The sequence below is a fragment of the Tiliqua scincoides genome, chromosome 2, assembly GCF_035046505.1.
Source record: "Tiliqua scincoides isolate rTilSci1 chromosome 2, rTilSci1.hap2, whole genome shotgun sequence".
NCBI classification, from domain to species: Eukaryota; Metazoa; Chordata; class Lepidosauria; order Squamata; family Scincidae; genus Tiliqua; species Tiliqua scincoides.
The window spans coordinates 168539759-168554801 of NC_089822.1; the positions used below are offsets into that span (position 1 = coordinate 168539759).

A 15043-nucleotide genomic window follows, 5' to 3' on the forward strand; every position below is an offset into this window, starting at 1 on the left:
GACTTACCCTTACAGAAGCCATGCTGATTCTCCCTCAGCAAGGCTTGTTCATCTATGTATTTTGAGATTCTATCTTTGATGAGGCATTCCACCATCTTACCCGGTATGGATGTTAGGCTGACCAGCCTATAGTTTCCCAGGTCCCCCCTCCTTCCCTTTTTAAAGATCGGTGTGACATTTGCTATCCTCCAATCCTCTGGCACCGTGGCCGTTTTGAGGGACAGGTTGCAAATTTTAGTCAAGTAACCAGCAAATTCATTCTTCAATCCCTTAATACCTCTTGGGTATATGCCATCAGGTCCCGGTGACTTATTGATCTTTAATTTATCAATGAGGTCTGAAACATCTTCTCTTTTAACATCTATCTGACTTAATTCCTTGATCAGGAGGGGCCATTTGGGCGGCAGTATTTTCCCTAGGTCTTCTGCCATGAAGACAGATGCAAAGAACTCATTCAATTTCTCTCTCTAAGTCTCCTTTTATTTCCCTTTCCCTCCCTCATCATCCAGAGGGCCAACCGCTTCTCTGGCGGGTTTCCTGCTTCTAACATATTTGAAGAAGCTTTTATTATTCCCCTTAATGTTGCTGGCCATGTGTTCCTCATAGTCTCTCTTGGCCTCTCGTATCACCTTCTTACATTTCTTTTGCCACAGTTTATGTTCCTTTTAATTCTCCTCATTAGGGCAAGACTTCCAATCTAGTTTAATTCCTGTCTATTTTGATGGGCAGCAGCTCTCCAAGGCTTTAGGAAAAGGTCTTTCCTACCCATGCTACATGACATGGAGATATCAAATTGAATCTGGGATATTTTATGTGCAAAGCTTGTTTACTACCAATATGAGGTATTTTGTAGAAAGGAGAGGGCAAAACACTAGTATTTCGCCACTAGAATACTTGAATCCCCCTGATGAGTTAGGCCACAGTGGGATGGGACTGCTGGGTATCCAGCCTGGCAATGACATAAGTATTGCTATATTGCGGAAACAGTCTGGCAGTACAGCTGACCTGAATCCCATTGAGAGGGGCAATAGTAGTAGAACTGGAGCTTTAGAAAGAGCTGACAGAGGAGGTGGTGAAAAGGGAAGAGAGGGACAGAGATGGAAATGGGCAGAGGAGAAGGAGAAAGTGAAAGACAGAGTGCAAGAGAATAAAGTAAAGGTGAGTCAGACAGGAGAGGTGGAAGAAAAGGCCAAGGGCCACAAGGAGAAGATGCACTATGAAAAGCAAAAAGAGGAGGAGAATGGCAGCATAAAGGTGAGGCAAACAGCAAGAGGAGCAAGCCAGATGCAAGGAAAAGGAGAAGGTAGAGAAGGGTGGAGGAAGACGAAAGTAGAGGAGGTAGTATCTTGGAGATAAGAAGGGGAGAAGAACCAGAAGTCCCTAAGGACTAGGACCCTCCAATTCCCAAACCCTGTACCAGCCCCCACTGGGAAATCAATACCCTTGGTCAGAGACTGATACATGGAAGAAGCATTGCCAGGCCCTGGCTTCTTGGCCCCAGGCAGGTGTCAGTGTAAGCCCCTGTAAGGGAATCTCAAGAGCAAGCTGGTCAACCTCAACTGCTCTTCCTAACTTTCCCCATTCTTCTTAGTAAAAGAAGCCCCACTATAAACATGAATTAGCAGCATCCTCTTTCCTCTCTGTCTGGGTCCTGGCTGGGCACCCTCAGTTCGGAGGCATCTCAGGGGGCAGCAATTCCCCCCACCCCAGCTAGTGGCCCCTCCGACAAGGCTGCAGAACCCCTGCAACAGAGAGGCTGAGTACAGCAGAACAGCCATGGCTGGGGTTGAGGCTTTGGAAGACAGAGGCAATGTGGGCAGAATACAAGGAGGAATACAAGGGAAGAAGGGGGAGAGGAGGGGCAGGATCCTGTAACAGACCCTATACTAGGGAGGGAGGAAGGGGCAGATCCAGAGGGGGTTGGCAAACCCTATAAAAGGCAAGAGCAGGCCAGGGATGAAGGTCAGTGGTGATGGCGAGGAGACTGGCTGGTGAGGAAGCTGGCTAGCTTGTGAGCTTACAAGAAGCCACAAGTGGGGAGAAGGATATGGGTGAAGCAACCCTCTTCCTCCATAACCTACCTGAAGCCTAGTGCTCTAGGCCTGCAAAAGGGGCAGCCAGCCCCTTTACCTGATAGCCGTGACTTTTCATGAACCCCATCGAGCCTGACACCCCTGGGGTGGCAGGTGCCCCACCCAAGGCCAAACACTTCCCATTTTTTGTACCTCCCACCTTCCACATCATGATGTTGTTCCCATCTCCCTATGATGTGGACCTCCTCCTGTGGCACAGGACAGAGGGCGAAGGTGCACCCACATGTAGTTACAGCCCGTATGTGGGTGCATCTTCTCCCTCCACCCTGTGCCACAGTGAATAGTATTCTGCACATGGTCATGGGACATCTGGGTTCCAATTTCAGTGCAGTATGAATTGCTTTGTGTGAGGAACTGCTTCAGATTACCATCTGTAAAATGAAAACAATTACCTGCTTTACAGGATTCTTGTGGGCATGAAGTACTGTATAAATGATTAATAATAATTTGCCTGCTATGATAGGTGAAATCAATAGTTCTGCCACTTGGGTATTGCAATATGGTTTGTTGGGGTTTATACAACACAAACGTGGCAGGACTCTCCTTGCATGTGTTTAACCCATAGTAGTTCTTTAATACTTGGACGGTTCACCATTGACCATGGACCTGGTCTGTCAGACTCCTCAAGCTCCAGTTGTTTCACAGACTCTGTTTCTCTAGTGTTTGTCCCAGCAACTGTGAGTCAAATGTCATCTTGGTGGTTTGGCCTACAAATGCTGCCATGCAAAACCATGAAGCCTGTGCAAAGTCTTTCTCGCAAGATCACAGGCTGATTGGAGGTGAGTGCCTCTGTGAGGAGCTAGCCAGCGTGCTGAAAATAGGTTCGGCACCAAGCAGCTGCCCTCGCTATACAGCCATTTCTCGGCTTTGCTGCCTGTGGGAACAGAGGCTCAGCTATGCTTGCCTTTGTAGCCTGGCCCAACAAGTTAAGTGGATATAAAACCAACTGGAATCAATTCCACCCTGCTCTCCCACCTCCCTAACATAGATACAAAAGCTCCCTATTGTAACCTAGTTCAGATATATTGGTGCACCTAGTTTAGTGATTGAGGGCTCAGTCCTATCCAATTTTCCAGCACTGATGCAGCCATAATGGAGCCCCCAGGGTAAGGGAACAAACATTCCCTTACCTTGAGGAGGCCTCCGTGACTGGACCCATTGGCACAGCTGCACCAGTGCTGAAAAGTTGGATAGTATTGGGCCCTGAGTGCCAAAATAGAAACATGGAGGGTGCAAATCCTGGAATGTACTTGGGCCGACGCAAGTCCCTTGCGCCAGCCCGAGAGTGTCACAGAAGTGCTGTAAAAAGCACTTTTGCACCACTCTTTGGGGAGATAGGCCGGCACATGGACATGCACCTACCTCCTGCACTGCCGTGTGCCCCAAGGACAGGGTGAGTTGCGTCAGCTGAGCTTGACTGACACAGGGGTCTGGGGATGTGTGGGGAGGGCGGGGAGTAGGTGAAAAGGAGGTGGGACCATGGGTGGGCGGGAGGAAAGTGGGAGGCAGAGCCAGGTCCCAGCAATTATGCCGGATCCTGACCCCGGGTGGCCCAAGGCAGTCCCGGCCTGCTCAGATTTGCACCTCCTTGTCAGGTGGTGCAGATCTGAGTAGACTCATTGGGGCTGCTGCAGCGTGACACCAGGTAAAGGGAAATGTTTCCCCTTGTCTCTTGTCCCTGAGCCACTTTTGGCCCCCAACGTGCGCTGCTGGCCTGCTTGCTTCCAGTGCAAGTGATGATTGTGTTCAGAAAATATTTAAAAAGCAAGTCTGTCATGGCACAGTAGAACCCTGTGCAAGCATCATTTGTTGGGTCTCAGAGATGACATTGTCTGTGCTGGCCCTCAGGGGGCCAGTGTGAACTGCACTAATGGTTTTCAGGAATCAGATGTGCTAAAGAGGTATATCCAGCTTCCAAAGCATATGTTGAAAGTTTGATTTAGCATTTCTCCTCAACTCCCAGGCTCAACTCCCATACAAAGCACAGGACAAACTTTGGTAAACCACTGTGACAGCTAATCAACTTGCCCTGACAACTATTTTACATACATGTCTAACTTTCAGTTTTTGGTGTATACCTAAAAATGTGATGTGCAAAGAAACTAGGGCCCTGGTTTTCTTCCAAGCAGAATACTCGCTGAACCTGCTTGCCTAAACATCCCCTTGGTTCTTTCTCAGTTTTATATTCCAGATAAAACTATTCAATTTGTTTTGCAACCAGCACCTTTTAAATGGTTAGAAATGTTGCTGCTAGTGCGTTTAAATCTTTCTGTGGTGTAAGAGTGACTGACTACAGCAATCTAAGGAAGCAAGCAGCCATTCTTTGCAGTACGCTTAACAGGCTGCAGTCCTAATCGTATTTCCTGAGAGTAAGCCCCCTTGAACAAAATAGGACTTACTTCTGAGTAGACCTGGTTAGGATTGTGCCCTAAGATACGGTTTTGATGCTTGAAGGCAAAGACTTCTGGTTTCCTTCCTCAGTTCTGGAAAAAGAGTGGGAACCAAAACTTTATAGCTGCCAGATCCCTGGGAAGGGAAAATGGGAAAGGGCTATTACCCTCCCAGTTTTAGAGAATTGTCCACTAAGAGTCATATATTTTAGTCAATGCACAACTGATCAGCTAGTTTTCTGTGTATGAAATAATTGTGTTGTATGAAGGACTATTTAATTATGTAAGCTGTCACCTGCAATCAGAACTGGTACAGCCCAACATAGCATTAGTGCCTTTGAGGGCTAGACCCTTGGGGGGGGGGGAATGGGGGGAAGCCTGACAGCTAAGAGATAGAAGAGGAAAGAACTGGACCTTCAAAGCAGGGGATGCTGATGATCACTAGCGTCAGTTAATCACCCCATAAGACGCAGTAACCCCTTTGTACACATGGCGCATGAATTCAAGGAAAGATTCAGTTCCCATCTCACCCACCCCTTTCAATGAACAGATGTGGCATCCTTTGGTGAGCGCCAGGACAGAATCTGGCAGGGTTTGTTCTGGACCACAGAGGAGTGATGATCTTGTACGTTGTGGTTTGATCCAGGATGGAAAACGGTGCCTTGTGGGTTAGCGCATACACGGAGAGCAGAGGCTGCCGCTTCTGGTTAGGCATCACCCCCTATCTAATCATCATCGCCTCCTTTCCATTCTGGGCTGCCTGCCGTTCCTGTGCCCCTCCCTGGATGGTGGCAGGCAGGGTGACCAGATGCAATGGAGGACTACACCTTTAACCATTGCACAGAAGAGGGCATTTGGGCAGGTGCAGCTTTTTGGAACCCTTCCAGGTTGAGCTGCGCCTGCCAAATTTCCCTCTTCTGCGCAACGGTTAAAGGCAGAGGCACTGGGTCCTCCCTGGTGGCAGGGTCTTGGAAAGCATGGGCTCCGGTTGCAGTGCCTGGGCAGGGCGCAGCGCCTTTTGGAGAGAACCCTCCCCTTCCTCTCCCGCGTCCCCAGCTGACTCCTCCCCTCCCGCCTCCACCATCGGATCCGCTGATTCAGGCCTCTTGCCGCGCAAGCCAATGAATGGGCAGGAAGGGCCTGCAGCGGGCTCGGTGGCTCAGCAGCTGACGGTGCTCTGCTGCTGCGAGGCCGGCGGCGCGCACTGCAGTCTCAGCCCCTCCCCAGCCCGAGAACTGGGCCGGTCCCAGCGGCACGTTTCCTCGCCTGCCTCTGCTGCTCCACTTTCGGAGCGCGCTGGCTGGCGGCGAGCGGGGAGCTCTTTTAACCCCTCCAGCGCTGAGTCGGGGAGGCAGGCAGGACTGGTTCGAATTCTGAACAGAGGAGGAGGAGGATCTTCGGAAGCAGATTGTTGAGCTCAGAACTCAAGTCCGGGTATTTGTTCAAGAAAAAGCTAAATTCCTTCCCAACCAGTGCTTAGTCTGCTTGTGTCAAGCCTTGCTGAGGACCGAGGCTGCAATCCTATGCACGCTTTCCTGGGAGTAAGACCCATTGAATTCAATATGACTTACTTCTGCGTAGACATGCAGAAGATGGGGTTGCCAGTCTGCATACATACCAGCTCCAGCCAGCCCTCGTAAGGGAGAAAAGTCTTAAGTATGGACCCAGGTTCAAGGGCTCAATGCCACTTTCCAAAATGGAGAGATTCTCCAATACTATTTATTATTTTCCTGGTCTTTCTTCCTTCAACTACTGATTTTGGCTGCTCTGGAATTTTCAGTCACTTGGATAATTTGGTCACCAAGTTCACACACCAACAATGTGAAAAACCTTCTAAAAACTCTCCCTTTTCTTTAATAAATACTGCTAAGACAGCACTTAAAAGCTACAAGTTTGAATATGCATTATCAATTTCTAGAAGGGAAGAAAGGTGTATTAAATTCCAAACGGTACATTTGTCAACTTCTATTGATATGTAAGGAATATTTACGTCTTTGTAGCAAGATTATGATTATCTAGTAGGGATGCTCACTTTAAACCTGTCAGCAAAATCCTGCCCTGTCAAACAGGACCATGCGCTAACCCATTTTTGTACACCTGTGGCCAGTGTACACATTTGGTCCCTGTTGTATATATGCAATGTTGGGCAGAAATTTAATACTGTATTCTTGTGATTAGGATCTCTACTGGAATGGGGTGCATTGGGGGGGGGGTGTCTGTGGCTGATGCAACATTCAAAGATCTGCTCTTGGGTATGTTAAAAGTGAAATTACCTTTAAGAAGTCTGCTTATTTTAAGAACATTTGTTGAACTTTTTATACCTCATTTGAGAAGCAGTATTAATCATCATCTATGGCTTGGAACACAAGTGAATTGTTGCCCCTGCTCTTCCTAACTGTTGCTCCTGATTGTGCTGGCTGCCTTCACCTAGCAGCACTCACGTGCCTATAATTTCCACCTTGCACTTTCCACAAAAGTGAATTAGGTGATGCAGCATCTTCAATGCTGGCATAACTGCACAATGAAAAAAAGAGGCAGGAGGGGGGCAATGGAGCAACATGGGTGTGTACACATTCCTTGACAACCCATGCATGATACCAACATCATAACTCCTCCTTGCTCCACTGCAGTACTGTACTCCCAAATGGTGAGTAATCATTGCGTAGTCCTATAGGATGAACTGCCTGCACAGTCCACAGCTGTACACAAATGCTGCAACATGATAATAGCACCATGCAAACACACATTCTCCACATTCACACCCCGTTATATACAGTCATGTATTCAGACATCACATACATTTTCCCCACACAATGTCAAGGATGCCACAGGTACATGTATAGATTGTAAGCCCTCTATAAGACATTCTCCACTATTCACGGTGATCATTTAAAAATCTTAATTGATGCACTTTTGTCTTCATGGCTGTGAGTGCAGAAAGCACCTCATGTCCTACAACTGTCAATGGAGTATATTCCCAATTTCAAGGGGCAGAAGTGGATACCCATCTCAAGGACCCACCAGGGGCAGAGTTCAATATTTCCTTCAGAAATCACCATTCCTCCCCAACAAGGATGACTGGCTGTAAAACCAAAATGCCACTGCTCCATACTTGGTCTCAGAGTAGGTCTGAGGGCAAATGATGCAACCTAATGTACTTGTTGAAGCTAAGCACATATGAGTCTGACCAGTGGCTGGATAAATGACTGCCTAGATATGCTGCTTTTGACTTCTGAGATGGAGGGGAGAGATAAATGTAATAAATAAAAAAGGAAACTGGGTGCTGGGAGCACTGGGGAGTGGGCTAAAGCATAAGGAAGTGACTTTTACTACCATACTTTTAGTGAGAGATTGGATGGGTGTGTGGTGGTACAGACATAAGCAAATTTGTGCAGACCACATATGGCTTTCAAATTAACTATTCCTCTAAAGCTGCAGAACAGTGTTCACCATGAGAGAAGAAAGGGAGCATTTGAATTGAATGCAGTGAGGCTGCTTTCAGAGTGGCCCAACAACTGTATAACTGTAACATCTGAGGGTCAAATCCTATCCAGGTTTCCAGTGGTGGTGCAGCTGTGCCAATGGGGTGTGTGCTCCATCCTGCATGGAGAGGTAGTCACAGAGGCCTCCTCAAGGTATGGGAACATTTGTTCCCTTATATCGAGGTTGCATTGCGGCTACACCAGTGCTGGAAAGTTGGATAGGATTGGCCCTTAGTCATCTGGAGGCCAATTGACAATTTCCTTGGCAAACAAACTTGTCTGCTATTTGTACACTGGTGTCTTCGGATTAGAGCCATGAAGTATGCAGTGGCGTAGCTAAGGGGGTGCAGGGGGTAGCAGTTGCACCAGACGTCAAGATTTAGGGGGGCAACAAGCTGAGCTTGACTCTAGTGACCAAAATTGTGAAAATCTTGGTATGTATGAATAATACCATCATGTTATATATCATTGGAAAGGTAATTTAATGATGAATGCAATGAAGCAAACCACATTGGAATATCTGTATTCTATCAAAAGTTATGGCCAATTAACCATAAAATGAAAACACAACTGCCTTATGGAACAAAAAGTGGATTTTCTTAACTCAAAACTTAAGGAAACTGATTGTTCTGAGAGGCAATGATATGTTATTATGTTATTGACATGTTACAATGACATATTATCATGATACAAAATAAAATAAAAAAGGTGTTAATATGAGCTCTCATTTCCATGTATCATAATGCAGCTTCCCCTGCTAACTGTGTAAAAAGGCACTTTTTCAAGTGGTGCCTCTCTTATATTTAGTAAGGAGAGAATAACCATCCGTCTTCACCCCAGCACAGTGTGTGTCTCTGACCGATAAGGGGCATACTTTTTATTTATTTACTTAATTAAATTTGATTTTGTCTGTGTTTGGGGCTACAAATTTTCTTTGACCCCAGGTAGCAGATAGATGCCTTAGCCATGCCACTGACTGAGGGGAGGCAGCAGAGCAAGTGGGTGGCGAGCTGCTGGGGGGAGGTGGTGGGTTCCTCCCATTTGTCACTTTTTATAAAGCCCGGGTGTGATGTCACTTCCTGCTGTGACATCACTTCCGAGGCAACATTTTGAGCTTGGCACTGGGCAACAATGATCATTCGCTACGCCCCTGGAAGTATGAATGGGAGATGCATGTCTAAAAACATGGGGACAAATGCTCCAGAAAGCTGTGATTTGGTGTATCCCTGGTACTTAGCTGGGGTGAGTAGATATCTCTCCTTTTATTATCATTTCATGGGTCGTATGCGGCGAGGCCAGTGGGTGCAATCCTGACTGCCCCTCTGTTTACAAGTCTTCACAGATGGAATTTTGGCAGAGTGCTTTCTCTCAAGAGTCTGCCTCTGTACCTGCACAAATGGGACAGGAGTGAACTTGCAGCACAAACAGGATCTGGGAGTCCTGTTTCCAGCTCTGTTGCTGCAGGGCACTTGAGTGGCACTGGGCCAATGGTTTTCTTCCTCAGTGAAACAATGACAGTGGCACTGACCCTCCTAATCTTTCTCTAAATGATGTTTAAAGAGGGTTGAGGTCACATATGAATAATCTAGACTCAGGGCTGCAAATTCACACTCATTGCAACTGTGAGGACAAACTGGCTTTAACTCACTGAAACCAACTATCCGTCTTCATGGCAACTGAACTGGAAGTATTTACTTATACTTCCTTTTTAGGTGTTCGTATGAATATTGAGCAAGTCTGGAGCTGCTTTGTGAGGCCTTGTGGAGTAGAAGTCCGGAAAACAAAACAAAAATGAACGAACAAATAGAGGGATGTCAGGATGATTCTGCGTTCATTATTGTAGAATTATTATTTAATAGACATCATTCTGATTTAAGGGGCAGCCCAGTCCTAAGTTGTGCTGGTACAGGGGGCCACATGGCCTCTACTGCACCCAACACAGTGTGGGAACAGGCTGGAGGTTTCCTTGGGGTAAGGGAATATTTCTCCCCTTTACCTTGAGCAATGCCACACCCTACCCTATGGCACTACTTGGATCTCTGCCAGCTATGAAGTCTGAGCAGCCTGGTGTAATGCTGGGAGGGCCTGGAACCAGGATACAGTGGAGAAGGCTCTGCTGATCCTGCACCCTCCCAGTCCTGATCCACCCCCATTCCACCCTCACTCCACCCCTAAACGCCCCCTCCCTGCCTTAGCTACCTGTTGCAAATCTAACCTCTGCTGGCAGCCATCAGTCTGGACGCAGCATTGATGAGGTGGCGCAGGTTGCTTCACCAGTGCTCCTTTCTTGCTGGGTGTTGCAACTTGCACGTTTGCGAGATCTTCTGCCAGTGCAGGAGCTACTGCGTCAGCAGAGCTTCAAGTTAGGATTGCACTCTGAATTAGATCTAGATCTAACACCATTACTCTTGTTCACATAAGTGCTTATCTCATGAGGAAATATCCCAAAGAATGTGTTTTTTATAACTAGGAATTCATTTATCTTTATATATGCATTCTCAGAATTGGTTATAAAACAATGCTATAAATATAGACGAGGAGGAGTTAAAAAGTGTATCTATGGATAAAGTAGTGTGTGAAAAAAGCACAGGTTGTTGTCTCTTCACCAGCGAACCAATAAAAAAAAACAGATACTTGGTATGTATGTACTTGTAGGGCTGCCTCCTTTTTCTGTCAAAGCTTATCTGCCTTTGGGTGCCAAAAGGTAAAAATATTGTTGGAATACACAGTGCCTGACTTGTAAGGGAAGTAAATGGGAAAAAAATTATTTTGGTATGGATGTCAGAATTTTCAGATCAGAATTCTGAAAAGATTGAACTGCAGCTGTTGATTCAAATACCATTCCCCCATTTGCAATTCAGTGGTATCTAGTAGACTTTTTAATGGGTGGGGAATATTCACTATAATCCGCTCATACAACTGAGATGCTCTAGAACAGGGGTCTCCAAACCCCGGCCCGGGGGCCAGATGTGGCCCGCGGCAAGCCTCTATTCGGCCCGCAGCAAGCCTCTTGTCCCCCGAAAGCCTCTGGCCCACTTGGCCGAGCGTGACAGGAACTATGCTTTGGTTGTGTCTAGAGGGTGTTCTAAGGGCCAGAGAGGTTGAATGAATGAGCCCATTCATTCATTTATTCACTCATCTAAGTTCTATCTCTAATTTATTTATATAAATTTTATATTTAAATTATTTTTCCGGCCCTCAACACCATGCCAGGTATTTGATGCATTCCTCTGGCCAAAAAGTTTTGAGACCCCTCCTCTAGAACTTCTACTCCTTGGCACTGCATGTTATGAAATATTTGGGGTTGATTTGTAGTTGCAGTCAGGGAAATGATGCAGGTGACTATATTAAAGGTAGCTCAAAGATAATTTTGAAAAAATGCAAATGCTGAGAACATTTGTGAGATTTATGGACAGACTAGGAAACAGCTCTGTTTAAGTCCCAAGTATTACATTTCCTCTCTGAACTGATAAAGTCCTCATAACAGGGATAAACCATGCAAAAGATACTGGACAGGGTTTACATCTAGTCAATCCTGAAGCCACACTGCATATACATTTCAAACTGTAGGCTGCTTGTACTGTCCTATATGATTTGAGCAGCCAGAATACTATATGCTAAGTATTGGGAGACCACAAACACTCCAGGAGAGTGGTTTATTAAATTGTGGAATTTGGCTGTTCCAGATGAATTAACATGCCCCTTCAACCACTTTAAATACACAATCACCCCTCATCTTACATGAAGGTTTAGCTCCAAGACTGGAGCATAAAGCAAAAAATTACATCTATTCAAAATTACTTTGAAAATCCCTTGCTTCAATAAAAATGTACTATTTCTTTAAATATTATGAGAGGAAGGTAGGAACTGAGGTGGACTGAAGGAATAGCAACTTTGTTCTCCAATCTCAGACTTACTCAGAGCAATGTATTTATATAGAAGTGAAATGGCAGGTGGAATAGCTGGCACTATTTAAGTTGTTTTTCTGTGTTTATTTTGTGTTTGCTGAGCACATGTAGTTGAATTTGCATGAGTCAACTGCAGTTAAGAGAAGGGGTTACTGTACTGCCTCTTTGGTGTCATTGTGATCTATGACCTCATTCTAAATGAGGAGTAGTGATTTCCAGCATGTAAGCCTAGGCAAGTTTTCAAAGCTCATATAATTCCAGAATAATGGTATACATTATATTTTCAAATGTGTACCAAGAAACGGTTATGTGTGAATATAAGAAACATTTTTATAGACACAATTATTGTAAAGGTTCACCTGTCAGAAAGCTGGGTTTGGCTGTTATGCAACATGTGAAATGTCCCCTCAGTGGTGTCACTAAGGGGGCGCAACCGGGAGGGCTGCCCCAGGTGCAATGCTTGGGCGGTGATGGGTATGCTGCCCAAGTCTCCAACCCTTACCACATTGTCGCTGAGCAGAGCTCTGTGCTGGGGTTCACCTTGGATGTGCCCTTCTGCCCGTCCTTGGCTCTGATTGATTCTAAACTGCAGTATTCTGGAAGCAATTGGTGGTGATGCAATGACATTTCATCATCACGTTACCACTAACATACTTCCGGGATATTGCACTTTACTCTTGCATGTCAGGTGCCGTCAACCGTGGGCCTGCCACTGCCACCAGCACCCACTGCTCATCTTCCTGATGGTCATCCTGAGTGCAGGGCGGAGGGTGTTGTTTAGTGGAGGCAGTGACACCCACACTGCGGGTTAAATGGACTGGCAATGTCACTGTTCCTCCTAGTGCTTTCTTCAGGGCAACTCATGCAAATTCTTCAGGGTGGGGGTGGGAGTGGGAGTGGCCTGTCTTCCTTTATCTTGTATACAAAATAGTTCCACATGTGAGGCTGTTTTTATATAGTGCCCCTACATAGTTTTGCATTTTCTGTAACTGTGAAAGAGCTGCTGTAGTGTGGTGGTGAAGAGACTGATCTGCAAATCAGGACTTCCCTGGTTTGAATCTCATCTCTGCCATGAAATTATAAGGTAGCCTTAGGGAAACCACTCTCAGCCCCAGTTGTAATGTGGAGGTAACATAAACAGTTGTTATAAGGACTACATCAAGATTATACTTGCTTTGCACACTCAGAATACACTATAAAAACATCAAGTGTTATGATAAATTAGATGAAAAAATGACATTGAAATGGATTTGATTTTAAAACAGCTCTCTTCTGTACAAGGGGTTTTAACCATCCCTGGTGAAAACAGCCTTGATATGTATCTAATTCAAGATAGACCCCATTGGCTGGAGGTGAACTCATTGTTCTGACCATACCTCAGTGATCCACCCATCTGTCAAACTTTCCTTAATGTTGTCTCACTCCTTTTGAATACATGATTTTAGCAACCATCATAGCAAACTGCATTGTCCTTGCTCTGGAGCAGCATCTGCCTGAAAGAGACAAGACACCAATGTCAGAACGACTGGTGAGTAGAAGTGTTCTCTTCCTCTTAAACAAGTGTATGGGTGAACTGAATATAGAAAGAAATATGGGGCTGCTAACAAACTGCAACGTTGTGTCAAGATTCTACTCTTCTTCTGTAAAGTCTAGTGAATGAGTCCTGATACCATTACACACCGTGTTTCCTTACTCTCACCATCACCATGCAGTGATGTAAAGCCAACTCTTGAAATTTAAAAAAAAAAATTATTTAAGCAGGGATGAGGGGGGAGAACAGCAGAATTTTCTGCCTGGCTTGAACAGCATACAAGGACAAGGTGGGCCTGCCAGATGCGGAGTGCCTCAGTAAAGCTGACTATCTATTTACCAAAAGTGTACAGCTTTAAAAAAACAACTGTGGGAGTGGAGGAGTGGCTTTACCAGCAACTGGCCACGAAGCAAGAAAACTGAGTGGACCTTTTTTTTCAGTGTTGCTCTGTTGGCAGTCATAAATAGATGAAGTCAGGGGTGCTGAAATGCATAGCATAGTGCATCAAGACACAGAATACATGCTATTAGATGTTGCAAAAAGGGAAGGCAGAATGCCACACATGACTGCCATTTCCAACAATAGAGCCATGTTTTCTGTAGCATTTAGTTCTCCTGTTAGGATGGTGCTACAATCTGTTCACTTCCCTTCCTCAGAGCTTTGTTCCCCAGTATTGTTCAGATAGGCTCAATCTGCTGTGCCCCAACAGTATGTGGTCTGCAATGGAATCATTAATATTGATACAATATTAATATCTCTGCAAGTGATTGAATTAAAAAAAGAGGTAAAAATCAGGGGTTGCGCACAAATGGCTCCCCGGGGAAGGAGTCTCCATAATTTCAATTAAGTGAGCATCATATGACCACTGATCTTTAGCATACTTTCATTATTCTATGCATGCTGATTTCAGTGGGACACACCTTGTCAAATATATGTATAGGATTGAAGCTCCCTTTGCACAAAGTTGCTTTTAGCCCTGGTAGCATGTGTTAGATTGGATAGTTTGGCAAAAGACAAGAAACTATACTTCAACATATTTGCAATATTGATTGTCTCATGTTTAGAAAAACATTTTGAGGAAGAGGTGAACATTAGTAAAAGTTATGAGTGGTTGAACATAACTGCTGAGAATAACTGTGTCAAGAAGAAAGATGGTGAGGCAGAGAACTAGGATCCCTGGTTCTTCCACAATCTGGGAGGAAAGCTGATGAGATTCTGAAAATGGTTGATTTTGACATTTAGATGCCATTTTACTGGTGCAGAACCAAGAAAGGAGGGAAGCGAGGGATCAAGGATAAGATCCTGGTGTACGCTGGTGCTGCTGGGATCCACCCCACCATTCCTTCCCCACCCAGACATTCTCGCATTCATCCCCTTCCCTGCTCCATTTCCTTCACCTGTGCTGGCTTACCTGTGGTCCTGCTGGTGACTGGCTACAGCAGCAGGCTACTGACACTGCTGCAATTTGCAGATGTAGTTCTGAAATGGCTGCTGGTGGCATTCACAGTGCACCACTTTATGGCCATTTACAGCAGCAGTACTGTGTTCTGCTGTTGTAAAGCCCTAGTTAGGATTAGGCTGATAGACTGTCGGTGGAGGATGGTATTTTTAGATGCTTCTCTGTTTTGTTTTGTTTTTA

General features: G+C 45.5%; 1 protein-coding gene across 3 annotated transcripts in view; it reads left to right on the forward strand.

Moving 5' to 3' along the window:
• CACNA1A (calcium voltage-gated channel subunit alpha1 A) overlaps nucleotides 1-15043 on the forward strand; it is a 295623-nt gene that overhangs the window by 39711 nt on the left and 240869 nt on the right. For all 3 annotated transcript variants that reach the window (XM_066618034.1, XM_066618032.1, XM_066618033.1), the window contains exon 2: nucleotides 13296-13401. In XM_066618034.1, coding sequence (XP_066474131.1) covers nucleotides 13296-13401 — 106 coding nt within the window. The remainder of the gene's footprint in view (nucleotides 1-13295; nucleotides 13402-15043) is intronic.